The 16,125-nt window shown below is 35.7% G+C and overlaps 1 protein-coding gene across 1 annotated transcript; it reads right to left on the bottom strand.

The window, feature by feature from the left end:
* Nucleotides 1-11,131: 11,131 nt before the first annotated feature.
* On the bottom strand, nucleotides 11,132-12,893 carry LOC137710443 (leucoanthocyanidin dioxygenase). Its single transcript, XM_068449466.2, has 2 exons — nucleotides 12,120-12,893; nucleotides 11,132-11,925 (listed from the first exon to the last, which is right to left on the bottom strand). The coding sequence occupies exons 1-2, from the start codon at nucleotides 12,626-12,628 to the stop codon at nucleotides 11,361-11,363; spliced, it is 1,074 nt and encodes a 357-aa protein (XP_068305567.2). The 5' UTR covers nucleotides 12,629-12,893; the 3' UTR covers nucleotides 11,132-11,360.
* Between the last annotated feature and the right edge of the window lie 3,232 nt (nucleotides 12,894-16,125).

The following is a 16,125-nucleotide window of genomic DNA, read 5'->3' as shown; positions in this document are numbered from 1 at the left end:
CCATTTGCAAACTAAATTCTCTATGTTATTAATACAAACCAATTGGAAAATAAAAAAAAAAAAAATAAATAAATAAAGGTCATGATCACCATACTTTTGTACAACCCAATTATAAAAGTTAAGTTCATCATACTAAAATTAAACTTCAAACAAAATTCAACGACAACATGCCTTATGACATGAGTAGTACAACACGAAAAAATAAATTGTTCATGCATATGTAGCTTATTCTTTCGGGATTCTAGTCACCAAAAACGCTTCTCAATATCACGAGCCAAAGCTGCATGGTTGCGCCAGAGGTTTTCCATATTAGAACTTATCATTTCTAGCATCTCGTGTGGGGTTTAATGCAACGATAGTGCAAGTGGAGCCGATTAGACACAATCTCTATTAGTGGACATGAAAGGTGTACTCCCAACGATAGGTGCATCAGCTGGCGGAGGAAGGGCATCCATTCTAGGGAAGTTAGGATTGTATGATGGATCAAAATGGTCAATGATGTGTGAAGGTGAGACTGTTTGCGATGGACTATGAACTTGAACTCTCAATGAAAGCATTGAACTGTTGGAGCAGTTTTTAGATAGTCGCCTGTTAGCATACAGACTGTTATCTTGTATGTAAGCTTTTTGAAATCAACAATCAATGGAGCTGGAGATTAAGGATTTAAGAGAGAGAAAAGAGAATTTTTAGAGAGAGAGAGAGCTTGAAGAAGAAGCAAAATGAGATGATTACTTTCATTCACACGCACACAGTGCACATGTAACCATTGGGAATAGAATATTCCTTCAATACATCATTCAAATCTAGCCCTTCATTCATCTACCCTATAAGGTAATGACACATGGCATAAACTATCACTTACTCTAAGATTACATCTTAATTGCACACTTGGACTATAATCCAAGGGCTAACATTTAAACTAAGTTCTACTCTAAGTTCTTATAATATTTCAGTATATACACTTATAAACTAACACTCCCTTCTAAGTTTTGTGATGAAATCACTCCTAGAGCTTTCCTCAGAAATTTAAATCGATCCCTAGCTAAGGCTTTGGTGAAGATATCTGCAATTTGTTCTTCAGTCTTGCAGTATAGTAGATCAATCTCACCATCTTGAAGTGCATCTCGGATGAAATGAAATCTTCGATTAATGTCTGGTTTTGTGATGATGAACTGGATTCTTTGATATGGCAATAGTTGAAGTATTGTCACATAACAACTGAGTTGGTTCTGCTTGCTCTTCTCCAAAGTCAGAAAGCACAAATCTCAGCCAAATGGCTTATGTAGTGGCTTCTGATGCACTAATGTATTCTGCCTCTACAATTGAGAGAGCTACACTGCTCTGCTTGACTGAAGCCTATGGAAACACTCCTGAACCAAGATTAAAAGCATAACCAGAAGTGCTTCTCATGTCATCTTCACTTCCACTCCAGTCACTATCACAATAACCAATTAACATCGCACCTTTTCCTTTTTCATAGACAATGACATAGTTCACATTCCTTGTATGTATCTCAAAACTCTTTTAGCTGTTCCCATATGCTTCTTGGTAAAATCATGCATGAACATAGTCAATAAGCTTGCTGCAAACATGATATCAGGCTAAGTTGCTGTTAAATATAGCAAACTCCTTACCATTTGCCTATACAAAGTCTCATCTACCAGTTCACTCCCATCTACTCTTGAAAGTCTTTCATTCACAGCCAAAGGTGTTGCAATAGGTTTGCAATCTCTGAGTCTAAACTTTTCAAGCAAAGTCTTTGCATATTTCTTCTGGTGCAAGAAAATGTAAGTGTATGTCTGCAGTACTCCAAGACCAAGAAAGTGATGAAGCAATCCTAGGTCATTCATTTCATATTGTCTCATCATCTCACTTTTAAACTCAGCCATCATTTCCTTTGAGCTTCCTGTGTAGATAATATCATCTACATATAATGACACAATGAGAATGCCACTGTGAGATGTCTTGGTATACAATGTAGCTTCACTTGGACTTCTGCGAAATCCAGCCTTTGTAAAATAAGAATTTATCTCTTCATACCAAGCTCTTGGAGCTTGCTTCAGGCCATATAAAGCTTTCCTAAGCCTGTACACTTTATCTTCATTGCCTTGTATCACAAAACCAGATGGTTGATCTACATATACCTCTTCATTTAACACTCCATTTAGAAATGCTGACTTTACGTCCAACTGAAATAACTTCCAACATTTCTGTGTAATAAGGGCCACCAAGGTTCTTACAGTGCCAAGTCTTGCCACTGGAGCAAATGTCTCATTAAAGTCAATTCTAGGCTTCTAGGAATAGCCCTTTGCAACTAACCTTGCTTTGTTTTTTCTGCACGGATCCATCCAAATTCAATTTTGTTTTATGGACCCATTTGACTCCTATGGTTGGTTTATCAAATGGTCTATCAACCAGCTCCCAAGTGTTGTTCTTCTCAATCATGATGATTTCATCTACCATTGCCTTCTGCCATGATTGATCTTTGGCAGCTTCTTCAAAATTTTCTAGTTCTATAATGCACATATTGCACTTCTCATATACTTCTGCAATACTTTTGTACTTTAAAGGAGTGTGATTAATATTCTGTGGACCTTTCATTCCTCCTTGATCACAGATTTCAGTGCTTGAGCTTGGCACTTCACTGTCTTCAATTACTTCACATTGTACTTCAGAACCACAAGAATTCCCTTCATACTCTTGTTCTTCTTCTGACACTTCAGTAATTTGAATACTCACACTTCTTTCCTTCTGTGCATTCCAATCCCAACATGCATCTTCATTGAATACAACATCTCTGGAAACAATCATTTTCCCATATTCAAGGCTATATAGTCTATATCTCTTCTCACAACTACCATACCCCAAGAAAATACACCTCTTGCTTGCCAAATCCAATTTCTGTCTCTATTGTGTTGGCACATGAGCATAACACAATGAACCAAACACCTTTAGATTCTTAATTCCAGGTTTTGTCCCACTGTAAGCTTCAAAAGGTGTTTTCTTATTCAAAACTTTGGTTGGACATCTATTCAAGATATACACAAAGGTATTGACTGCCTCAGCCCAAAATTCAAGTGGAATATTTTTCTCCAACATGAGACACTTAGCCATTTCCACAATGGTTCTGTTCTTTCTCTCTGCCACACCATTTTGTTGTGGTGTATATGGAGTGGTGAGTTGTCTTTCCATGCCTACATCTTCACAGAATTTGTTGAACTTCATTGAAGTGTACTTTCCTCCTCGATCACTTCTAAGCTTCTTCAGTTTATAACCATTCTGCAACTCCATAGTAGCTTTGAATCTTTTAAACACACTAAGAACTTCAGACTTATGTCTTAAGAAATAAACCCAACACCTCTTTGTGCAGTCATCTATGAAAGTGAGAAAATATCTATTCCCAGCCTTCGTAGCTGTCTGCATTGGACCACAGATGTCACTGTGTATAAGCTCTAGAGGAGTTGATGCCCTAGTAGTAGCTTCCCTTGGAAATGCCCCCTTACATTATTTACCAAGAGCACAGCCTTCACACACTCTTTTAACTGCTTTGATTTCTGGTAACCCTACCACCATTTCTTGTTCCTGTATCAACTTCAAACTGCTCATGTTCAAGTGTCCCAACCTTCTATGCCACATAGTAGTAGAGTGACATACACTTGCCTTAAAAGCAATATGTATTCCAAACTGCAATTTCATTGGAAAGCTTCAATTTCCCTTAATTGGTACTCTGGTAACCATGTTGGAATATGAACTGTCATCATAGATTTCCACCTTGTGATCTCCAAACACCAAGTACTAACCATGCTCCATCATTTGTCCCATACTAAGCAAATTTTCTTTCAATCCAGGCACAAGCATAACCTCCTTGATGTATCTCTTCCCTATTTTAGTTTCAACCACAAAGCTCCATTTACCAATCACTTCAACAAGTTGTCCAGTACCCATTTCGACATTTGCAATCACATTTTTGTCAATATCAACAAGTAGATCCTCCTTACCTGTCATATGATTACTACACCCACACATACCAAACATCATCACATCTTTTCACACTAGTATTAGTTTGATTACTAGCATAAAATATAATGGGGGTAGATTCTACCTAAGTGGCATAATTGAGTTGTTACACTGATTTCTTACTGTTGCACTCCCTTGCAATGTGACTAAACTTGTCACGGTTATAACACTTTGGCTTGCCTTTGAATCGACACTCACCAAAATGTAACTTGTCATAATACTTACAAGGGTTTCTAGCACCATCTGTGGGTCTGTTATCCCACTTCTTACCTTTTGACTTCCAATTCTTATGATACTTAGCATTTTGATTTCTAGTGAACTTAACTAGTTTGAGATTCACACTAAGACTAGCAAATGCTCTCTCAGTTTTGTTTTCAGAATGCCTATCTAGCCTTAACTCAAAACTCTTCAAAGAGGCTACTACTTCTTGGACCTCAATCACATCCAAATCCTTTGAATGCTCAATAACAAAACAAATAGAGTCATAAGCTAATGACAAACCAATTAACAACTTTTGAACAATTCTTTCTCGAGATAATTCATCTCCATAACTTCGCATTTGATTTATCAAATCAAATAGTTTTGTAAGGTAAATAGAAAGTGATTCATCGTCTCTCATTCTTGTATATTCAAACTCCCTATGAAGACTTTGCAATTTAACAATTCTAACCCGTTTATCACCATGGTATTCTTCCTGCAGAATGTCTTATGCGCCTTTTAAGGTTTCTTCATGAGAAATTCTGGGAAATATATCGTCTGAAATAGCTCCCTGAATCAAGCCCAAAGCTTTAGCATCATTCATCAGTCTCTCTGCAAGTCATCTTCTCACTGTTGCTCGATCCCTCTTTTTCTTTATTATTTCCATCAGATTCATCATCATCCTTCGAATCTGAGCTTTCGAACCCTTTCTCAACCAGATCCCACAACCCGTGAAACTTGAAAATGGTCTTCATCTTAATACTCCAAAACTCATAATTATCACTGTTGAAAATCGATGCTCTCACCTCACTACTATTTGATCCTGCCATGTTAAACTTAGATCACAATCAACTCGAGCTCAATTTCGAGTTGCTTGGTAGCTCCTTCATAGATCCAAACGCCCAGTATCAGTTGATTGAACCTGGCTCTGAGGCCATGTTAGCATACAGACTGTTATCTTGTATGTAAGGTTCTAGAAATCAACAATCAATGGAGTTGGAGATTAAGGATTTAAGAGAGAGAAAAGATAATTTTTAGAGAGAGAGAGAGAGAGAGAGCTTGAAGAAGAAGCAAAATGAGATGATTACTTTCATTCACACGCACACAGTGCACATGTAATTATTGGGAATAAAATATTCCTTCAATACATCATTCAAATCTAGCCCTTCATTCATCTACCCTACAAGGTAATGACACATGGCATAAACTATCACTTACTCTAAGATTACATGTTAGCTACACACTTGTACTATGATCCAAGGGCTGACATTTAAACTAAGTTCTACTCTAAGTTCTTATAATATTTCAGCATATACACTTATAAACTAACATCGCCATGGTCCCAACTTGCGCAGATTAAAGCCAAGCAAAAACCTTTAAGCCTTGTGCTGGGGATGGTGGTTCCCGGTGTAGGGACTCTGATGGTCAAGTCATATTATTTTTGTGTATGGGTAAGCTATGTGTTTGGTATGAGGAGTCGATTCACTTATTTATAAGCTGAGGAGAACCGGCCTGAGCTCACCAACTCTGACAGCTTGCGTGGGAGCCAGCAGTAGGGCATGTCAATTCTGTTAGGACAAGGCAATCTGCCCTCTACATCATATGGGTAGAAGTACTTGCCATGTTGTTCAGTCAGAACGGACACCCCCTAGGGCCGAGCAAGTGTTGCTTTCAGAGGACAGGATAGTGGGTCGTTTGAGTAGGAATAGTTGGTAGCTCCAAGTGACCACGTTAGCCCACTCTGCTGGAGTGGAGCCAGTCCAACATTGAAGGGAGTAATTATCATGCCGGGAACCACCTAGTTAGATCGTGTCCTCGTGGGAGGATGTTTGGCCTCGTGCCCATTCTTGACCAGGGTCGGCAGAGTGGGATTGGAAGTTCACTGTCTTGGGAAGGTGAAAATTAGGGTTTTACAGGTATTAAATTAAATATTTTAAATTTTTTTACAATGCAGTTCAATTTTGGTTTGGCTTCAAATGGTTAGAACCAAAACCAAACAGTTTTTTCTTCTTTCGGTTTAGTTTCAAACCGAAATCGTTTTGAAATTGCAAAAACCAAACCGTTCGATGTAGTTTGGTTTGGTTCACGTTTCAGTTTCAGTTTTGGGTTTCAAGTGGCCACCCCAACCTTACATTACTATTTTTGTTGGGTACTATACAATATATTTATGATTAATAAATTATTTGGGAAACTATACTTGTTTTAAAGTGAGTTGTTACAACTCTTATGAAAAAATCTTTTTACAAAACCTTTCTTTTTCGGTCCACTCACCTTTGTTTTTCGCCCCACTCACCTTTGTTTTTTGTCCCTCCAGGGTTTAGTGACTGTGCTCTTGTGGCGTCGAGGATTCTTAACAAACTCTAACTTTCGCGGTGCTCTTGTGGCGTTGAGGATTCTTAACAAACTCTAACCTTCGCTTCGACAATGTAGGAGGTTTCTCCTTCTTGTATAACATTCTTTACTTTACTGCACTTATACTTGTACCTTAACATCACATGTGTATTAAGGGTTCAACCACGTTCATACTGCGTACTCCTACTTTATTTACTTTCAAGGTTTTAGTTTATTCACACTTTTCCACATCACCTTCACTTTATGGCTTCACCACCTTTTAGGTGTCAGCCCACATGTTTCAACTCAGGTGTACACATGGACATTTTGGGTCAGGTGTGTCAGTTTGGTATCAAAGCATAGGCTTAGGCAATCCTACATTCATCACACACGTGATGCAAGCACAATTGATTCTTGAATCTCTAATGTCAAAACCTCGTCAAGAAAGGATTGGGCAAGCTTTTCCCTACTTCAGTCTATTCAGAATGACTATCGCTAATGCTATCCTGACGTCTTTGGAGATTACCTCCGGTCTTCCAGCGAATAACTTCTACGCGACGGAGAGACTACTTGAGTACATATACAATTCATTCATGACAATCTATGGGATTGTGGTACCAAGTTAGGAAACTTTAGGGCCTGTTTGGTATCCTATTTGAAAATTTTTATCATTTCTCAAAACATTTCTTAAAAACATTTCTTGAAAACAATTTTCTTCAAAACTCAAAAACTTGATTGGTTGGCAATTTTAAAATTTCAAATCTTTACAACTTAAACCAGACAAAGAGATCTAAAAAGAAAGGTCACAAGAAAAGGAGAAAGAGAAGAGAGAAGGAAAGAAAGTAAGAGATGATTGAAGGAAAGAGAAAGAAGGCATAGGATCGGACGAGATAGAGAGGAAGATGAGTGAGAGAATGAAGAGAACGGATTGGAGTAGAGACAAAAAAAGGTAAAAATTAAAATAAAAAATAAAATAAAAAAGAGGAAAGAGAAGGAAGAAAAAAGAGAGAGAGATTTGGAGTGAGAAGGCATGAGGGAGAGAAAAGAAATGAGTGAGTTTAAGTTTAAAAACTCACTTTTTATAGTTTTGGAGAATAGACTATATTTTTTAGTTAGTCTTGAGTTCAGTTTTTTAAAATAGTCATACCAAACAAGATTTTAAGGCCTAAAACTTGAAAATTATTTTTGAGTTTAAAAAGTTGGATTCAAGTGGAGTATCGAACAGACCCTTAACCTTCTGTTTTTCTTTGTCAAGTTTTGGATAGCGTGTTTACAAATCAATGTTCAAAAAATCGGTCTAGGCAGCCGCTTAGGCTCCTAGGGGCTCGGCGGTGGTGCTCCGATCTAATTCAAGTCGGCAATCCTTGTCAACTTAGCAACCACAGTTCAACCTATATGGTTCCCGCTCAACTACTCCAAAACAAAGTTTGGATAACACACGAAGTCTTCAACAGATTGAGAAGAATCACAGTCCTCCTTCAACATGACTCTATCATCACCGTGTATCTTAGCTTTCTATTATGTATTCTTGTAATTTGAATTCCATTGTAATCTTGATAACATATACACTGTAATCTTGTAAAGCCTATATAATGATGTACAGATCTCACTCATAATCAATTGAGTTGAGTTTATGCAATTAGTCATTTCAACCCTAGCTTGAATTCTATATAATGACGTTCAGAAAATCGGAGAGGATTTAGGCAGCCATCTAGGCGCTCACTAGGTGCTTTAGATGGCTCTAGACGGCAGGTTAGGCGGTTTGAACGATGTGGACCTTCAGCGGAAGCACATCAACTTGCTATCGAACAACCCGCAGCGGTTTGCTTTGGTTACTGTGAATCTCAAAACGACGTACACCAATGGTTTAAATATCAATGATAGGGTCAGATTTCAAACTTAATGAAAGCCAAACCCAAGCAAAAGCAAAAAATCAATCACCGTCAGCGAGCTAAGTTGTAGACCTTCATGAGGAAGAAGAAGCCTCTGAAATCCTTTCATTTTTTTTCTTTCTAAGAGAATGACGTCGTCTGGGTAGTTGGTAAAGTGAAACGTGTTTGGGGAAAACTGAAGCGTGTTTGGTGTTTTTTTCCCAAACAATAAGTGTTTGGTGTTTATGTGGCACTAAATCCCTAATTCCTAAAATCCTAACTCTTTATAATTACAACAACAACAACAAAAAAAAAAAAAAAAAAAAAAAAAAAAAATTCCTATAATCCTAGTACCACGTAATCACACACAAAACAGAACTGTTAATTAATTTTTATTCAAATACTCATGTAATATTTAGTACGTACTATATTTTTTAATTAAATAGATGTATAACATAGATAGATGTTTTTTATTTCATTAGATGAGTTACATGAGTACACTATATGCATTTTAGTATAATGGTATAACCCAAACTTTCATACAATATATTATTTTTAAGTATAAATAGATACTTATTTATTTGATATATGGTAAATTTCCTTAAACCACCTAGTCTGCCTAGGCGCTAGGCCCTAGCCCATCGCCCGACTAGCGCCTAGCATCTTTTAAAACCATGTTGCAAATATATTGGTAATTTAAATTACATAATGAATATAAATTGATTGATTTTAGGCCATTTGATCCGGGTTTTTAAATCAAATAGCACTACCCACTATTTTTGGCAAATTACATTCCCTCCATTGGAATTCTACGACTCTGTCACGTTCCAACGAACTGAATATGTTGGTGGTTGCTAACCTAGTGATGTTCCAACAAACTGAATACGTGCTAACGGCCCAGGGGGGGTTGTGGGGTTGAATAATTAGTATTTTTCTCAAGGTTGTGAGAAGTTTTTGTGTAGACCGATGATTTTCACGTAGAGCGTTTGAGTTATTGTTTGTTGACTTGAAGGGGGCTTCAATGTTGCAAAGGCTCCCATGATAAACAAGCCTGCCGAGACAAAGTCTTGATGGGACTGTGTTTACCTAATATGGTTTGTATATCCAAAGTTTATTCTGATTTTTGACAATTTCAATTTGCATAGGACTCGACTGAGCTACACTACACTTAATCCTCTCACAGTCCTACTTCCATGAGGACTCAGCTGAACGGCTAAAAGCCCACTGGCCTGCGGGATTTTTACTGACTAGAGGAGTGTGGCCTTTTCAACTCGGATCAACCTACCTCGCCCAGCTGTTATTTCAGGCCTAACAATATTATATGTGGTCACATGAAGAAGTAGCTAGTGCATGTTCTGTCATTTGAAATTTGTTGTAAGCATGAAGAAAGGTAGGTCACCGTCGCCTATTCACTTGGCCATTCATATATTTATATTATAAAATGAAATTGTTATTAGCACTCCAAAAATCTCATTTTAGACTCTTCATAAGTATATTTTTCTTTCTAATTATAGAAAGTTTGGAGTGCTAAATAAGATTTTTGGAGTGTTAATAATAATTCCCTTATAAATTTATGTCAATTTAATAACTCACTCAAGTATCAGTAAATTAGTTTAGGGTGCATAGTACCCTGCATGGCATTATGTGCTGTGTGCTTATAGAGTAGGCTTATAAAAAGGTCATTAATCGAACAGTTCAGTTTTATTTAAATTTTTTATCATTAGAATCGTTTATTTTTGTATCTTAAAAAAAAAAAAATTATTTCTGCAAAAATACTAATTTGATTGAAGATTATTCATCATATGTATTAAACAAGTCGATAATTTTGATAACAACTTACATTGTCATGATGGTAAATAACTAAATCTCTATTTTGATTTTTTATATATCTGGTGTTAGATTACATATTGATTATAATCCCTTGTTGTGTCCTTAATTCAAAATAATTAATATGCATTTCATTTAATGTCTCCCATTATATATTTAAATTTATTAAAAATTTTAATTTATTTTCTTTTACCAAAAGAGTTTTTTAATTTATTAATTTTATTTAACATTCTTCAAACTTGAAAAACTCAATTAATGTACCTAAATGTTAGTACCGAAATGTGTGTACCAAAATGTATTATATTGAACTAATGTATTTAAATGTTAATACCGAAATGTTTGTACCGAAATATATTCAACGAAATGTATTATATTAAATTAATGTACCTAAATGTTTGTACCGAAACGTATTATATTGAATTAATGTACCTAAATATTTGTATCGAAATGTATGTACCGAAATGTGTGTACCGAAATATATGCACCAAAATGTATTATAATGAATTTAATGTACCTAAATGAAGAAGACAACATCAAAATATATTGTATAACAAAAATTAATTTAACTAAATGTTTCAACAAAATATATTATGATAAATGAAATAAAAATAAAAATTATAATGAAATAAAATTAACACATTAAAAATTGGGAAGAAAAAGTGAAATAATTAAAAAATAAAAATATAATTAATAAATGAGGTTATTAATGTATCAATGAACTAAAATTAGATTTTGATCTTACTTATGGTTTTAATCTAAAAATCATCTTTACCAAGTATTAAAATGAAGCTTTCCATAAAAATAATCTTTAAACAATGAACGATTAATATATAAACAGTTCGATCATAATATATGTGTTGTGAAAATGCAAACGTGAAGATGCCAAGTTGCATAGAAAATGAAAGTACCCATATATTGAAATCTTGACTTGACAATAGCCATTCATCACAGGTACAAGGACATAAATTCAATACAAAGCAGGCAGACAGGAGTAGCTTATCCAGGTGCAAAAAGAAAACCCACATACTATGGAAACCAAGATATATCATACCAACTATGCCATAGATTTATTAGTACGATAGTTCACAACAATATTATAATTTAGCACAACCCGCTTCACTTGGGGAGCAAAGCCTCTTGGCTCTTCCTGAACAACTTGTGCTGAATATGCTCAGCAAAAGTTCGTGGTGGGAACATTGCCGGCTCGTCCTCGGACACGGTCTCCGGCAGCGGCTTAAGGATGATCTTCTCCTTTGGTGGCTCACAGAAAACTGCCCATGAAATCCTCACCTTTTCCTTGTTCACCATGCCCCTGTGGAGTATACTTTTGTACTTCCCATTGCTCAAAATCTCAAGTGTGTCCCCAATGTGCATGACGATGGAATTTGGAACGCACTTGGCAGTGACCCACTTTCCTTCATAGAAAAGCTGCAGGCCAGGAACCATGTTGTGGAGGATGAAGGTGAGTGCACTCACGTCAGTGTGAGCTTCAACACCAAGTGCAAGCTCCGGCTGAGGGCATTTTGGGTAGTAGTTGATTTTCATTTGCAAGAGGAGCTCTTCAAGTCCACCAACTTCTTTCTCCAGCCTCCCTTCATCCAATCCCAAGCCAAGTGACAGAACTTTCAGTACCTTGGTTGCTAGCTCCCTCAGTTGCTTAGCATACTCGGCGGTTGCCTCACTGCCAAGGTATTAAAGATTGATGTTAACAAGAGTAAGTGGCGGAACCAGAATTACTTGTGGGGAGGAGGGCCTTTTACAAATATATATAGAACTATTGACAATTTTAACCAATTGGGGGATATAATTAAAATTTTAGACTAGGGTTTATGATTGTGACACCAATTAAGCATGCTAAGATTTTTAAGTACTTACATGTAATCAGCAGGAGTTTGAGGCCAAATAGACAAGTCACGCTTGTCCTCTGGATATACACAGTGGAAGAAGTAGTCCTCCCACTCAAGCTGCCCAGATGCATTGTTTGCAAGCTTGCTTCCATAGCCTTGAATCTTACCAGAGGCCTGGTCATTGGCATACTTCTCCTTCTGCTCAATGGGAAGGTCAAAGAAGGCCTTACCGGCCTTCCTGACCTTGTCCATGAGCTCGTCGGAGATGCCATGGTTCACAAGGTGCATGACACCCCAGTCCACAGCTGCCTTCTTCAACTCCTCCCTGCATTTTGCTCTCACTTTTTCGTTATCGGACTCTATCTCCTTCAAATCGATGGTGGGAACTTGAGGCCCTTCGTTGTTCTTCTCTTGTTCGAAGATGTCACCAATGTTTACGAGCTCATCTTTAGGTCTGATGTACTCTTTTGGAATGGTTGAGATTCCACTGCCGGCCAAGGTCTCAACCCTTGAATTCACTGAATCAGAACTCACCATTTTTGGAGCTGGCTTTCGACAACAAGAATATACTATCTCAGCTAGTATATTACTAGTTTTTTTTTTTTTTTTTTTCCGATAACAATGCAGGCCCTGCACTCTTTTTTTGTGGTGGGTTGATGAAGCAATGGTTTAAGGGGCATTGATAATGTAACGTTGCTTTTATAGTAGCGTGACCAAATGAGTAGTTGGTTCCACTTGGGTTTACAAAACTTAGAAGGGAAAATACTGCTGCTAGCTACCACTAGCAAGAGTAAGTGAGCGTGTTGGAGAGTCAAGAATGTGTTCTTTCTTTTCGAGTAGGCATGTGGCTGTTGTACATGTGACATCTCACCCACCAGACTTTCATCATACGACCGAGGTTTGACTGGAAAGTTGAAAGCGTGCATGGATACCCCTAACCGCCTTAGTAAATGCTTCCGGTTCTTGGTTTTCCACTTTATATGAGGCGTTTGACTATCAAAATTAAGTTAATTATTGGTTTACAAACTTAATTGCATTTACATATTCAATAATAATGATTTATAATTCAAGTAAGTAACAATATTTTTCTGTACAATCAAGTCTTATGTTTAACCTCTCACCAGTAGTATCGTTTGTACAAAAAATGTACGTTTCTTACACATTTGTAGTAGTTTTAACTCATAGTTCGGGAAACTAATTAGTTTTAAGCAAAATTTATTACCCTTGTAGAGAGTTTTAGCGTATATTTCGAAATTCATATGTTAGGATCCCAAATTCGGATCCTGTATACAGAGAGCATATTAACTTCTTGTATTCCAAATTCGAGCCTGAGCATGAGCAGTAAACATATCTGGGATTCATGATTCAGTTTCTAACTTTAATTCATTTATTTGTCTTCGATCACTTCATCACGCAACAGTTTATTTATATCCGAGTAAATTATAGCAATGGTTACTTAATTTTAACCCAGTTGGAGCAATGATCTCTTAATTAAAAATCTTTGACTATTGGTCCTTTAACTTATCAAAACGTTCAGCTATGGTCATATTCGTCAACGCCGTTAGAACTTTACCCAAAATGAGTCACGTACCACTCATGTAAGGCTGAATCAAAGGGCAAATATAAAAAAAACCAAATGAAAAAATTGTAGTAATGGTCCCACAACTTTAACCCAATTTGAGAAATGGTCTTACAATTTTAACCCAATTGGAGCAATTGTCCCTAATTTTAACCCAATCGTAGTAATGGTCTTTCAAACATGACTCATTTTGACGGAACTCTGACGGAGTTGACGAAAATGACCATAACTATATGTTTTGATGAGTTAATGGTCATGGATTTTTAATTAAGGGACCATTGCACCAATTGAGTTAGAGTCAAGAGACTATTATTACAATTTTTTCTTATATCCTAGATGTGATTGTAATTGTCTCTTATCTCATTGGGTTAATGGTCCAACTATGAGCTAGTTACGTACGTATATATAAGAATCAGTAACCTATGTTTCCAATAATTTATGACTTTTTGTGTGTGAATTTGCATTTGTTTTTCGATCATCCTGCGAGTTTCACATACAAAAAAGAAAAACTTCAGCGAATACTTTTTTTTAACGTGGTAGGTTGGTTAGATGACACGCACTGTTTCTTCAAAATCTGTTACACATTAACGTTTTATCCATAATTACGATTTTAAAACACATACAACAAGTGAGTGGTGCATATCATAAGAATTTATAATTCAAATGGTTGATCTCGATATACATTATTAGGCGAACGTCTTCGACTTTATTAATTTTGTTTTAAGTTTGATAATATAGCTCAAGGGTTTGAGTAAAATACTACTTTGCTGTAGGGACAAGTGACCAATTTCGATCGTTGACTCTTAGGATTGATATCGACCATAATACAGAACTAGCCTTCTGAGCATGTGTAGAAGGCGTGTTATGCGCGACTTACACGTTTTAAATGTATTTACCGTAAATTGACAAAAGGAAAGTCAAATATTTGAAGTAACTGAATAATCTTAGATCATGATAAAAGAAAACCCTCATAAACTAATTAAAGCAGCTGAATTCACATAATAAAATCGGTCTCTATAGAATTTACATTAATAGAGAAAATAATATTTAATAAACAATTGATTGAATCGCATTATTGCTAGCCCATTGTGAGGCTAAGCCCACCTCCTCCCCCTTATTGTTGATACTATCGTTTGTTAAAAAAAAAAAAAAAAAAAAACAATCATTTGTCAACTAATTTAATCACATTATTATCCATGTGCGAAAAACCTTTTTTTTATAACCGGCATTACACACCTCTTAAGATGTTTTGAACGTGTTTAAAAATAGAAAAAATAATATTTAATAAACAAATGATTGAATCACATTATTACTAACCTATTGTGAGGTTAAGCCCACCCCCTTCTCCCTTAGTATAGATAATATCGTTTTTTAAAAAACCAAATCATTTGACAACTAATTTAATCACATTGTTATCCGCGAAAGACCTTTCTTTATAACCGGCATTACATGTCTCTTAAGATGTTTTGAACGTGTTTAAAAATAGAGAAAATAATATTTAATAAACAGCTAATTGAATCATATTATTGCTAGTCCATTGTGAGGTTAAGCCCACCTCCTCCCCCTTAGTGTAGATAATATCGTTTGTTAAAAAAAAAAAAAAAAACAATCATTCGATAACTAATTTAATCACATTATTATCCACGTGCGAAAAACCTTTTTTATAACTGCCATTACACGCCTCTTAAGATGTTTTGAACGTGTTTTAAAATAGGGAAAATGAATCACATTATTGGTAACCTATTGTGAGGTACTAATTAAAAAAAAAAAAAAAAAAACAGCACAACAAAACTAATTAAAATGATGAAGACATTTTTTGAATCACGGTGTACTATGCGCACACGTTTTAAATGTATTTATATGCGTAAATTGACAAAAGAAAAGTCAAATATTTGAAGTAAATGAATAATCTTATATCATGCTAGAAGAAACCTCTCATAAATCAATTAAAGTTCACATAATAAAATCGGTCTATAGAATTTATATTAAGAATAGAGAAAATAATATTTAATAAACAATTGATTGAATCACATTATTGCTAGCTCATTGTGAGGCTAAGCTCACCCCCCTCCCTGTTAGTGTAGATAATATTGTTTGTTAAAAAAAAAAAAACAATCATTTGATAACTAATTTAATCACATTATTATCCGCGTGCGAAAACCCTTTTTTATAATTGGCATTACATGCCTCTTAAGATGTTCTGAACGTGTTTAAAAATGAAGAAAATAATATTTAATAAACAACTGATTGAATCACATTATTGCTAGCTTATTGTGAGGTTAAGCTAATATCGTTTGTTAAAAAAAAAAAAAATCATTTGACAACTAATTTAATCACATTATTATCCGCGTGCGAAAAACCTTTTTTATAACCTACATTGCATACCTCTTAAGATTTTTTGAACGTGTTTAAAAATAGAGAAAATTATATTTAATAAACAATTGATTGAATCACA

This window comes from Pyrus communis, chromosome 6 (genome assembly GCF_041283825.1).
Source record: "Pyrus communis isolate YQ-2024b chromosome 6, ASM4128382v1, whole genome shotgun sequence".
Lineage (NCBI taxonomy): Eukaryota > Viridiplantae > Streptophyta > Magnoliopsida > Rosales > Rosaceae > Pyrus > Pyrus communis.
Note: the sequence above shows the minus strand (reverse complement) of the source record. Positions and strands in the feature narration are given on the sequence as shown.

Bases quoted from the DNA above. Each gene is read 5' to 3' on its own strand.
- LOC137710443 (XM_068449466.2), bottom strand. From the start codon at position 12,628: ATGGTGAGTTCTGATTCAGTGAATTCAAGGGTTGAGACCTTGGCCGGC. The intron at 11,926-12,119 runs GTAAGTACTTAA...ATACCTTGGCAG, and splicing joins CAAACTCCTGCTGATTACAT to TGAGGCAACCGCCGAGTATG.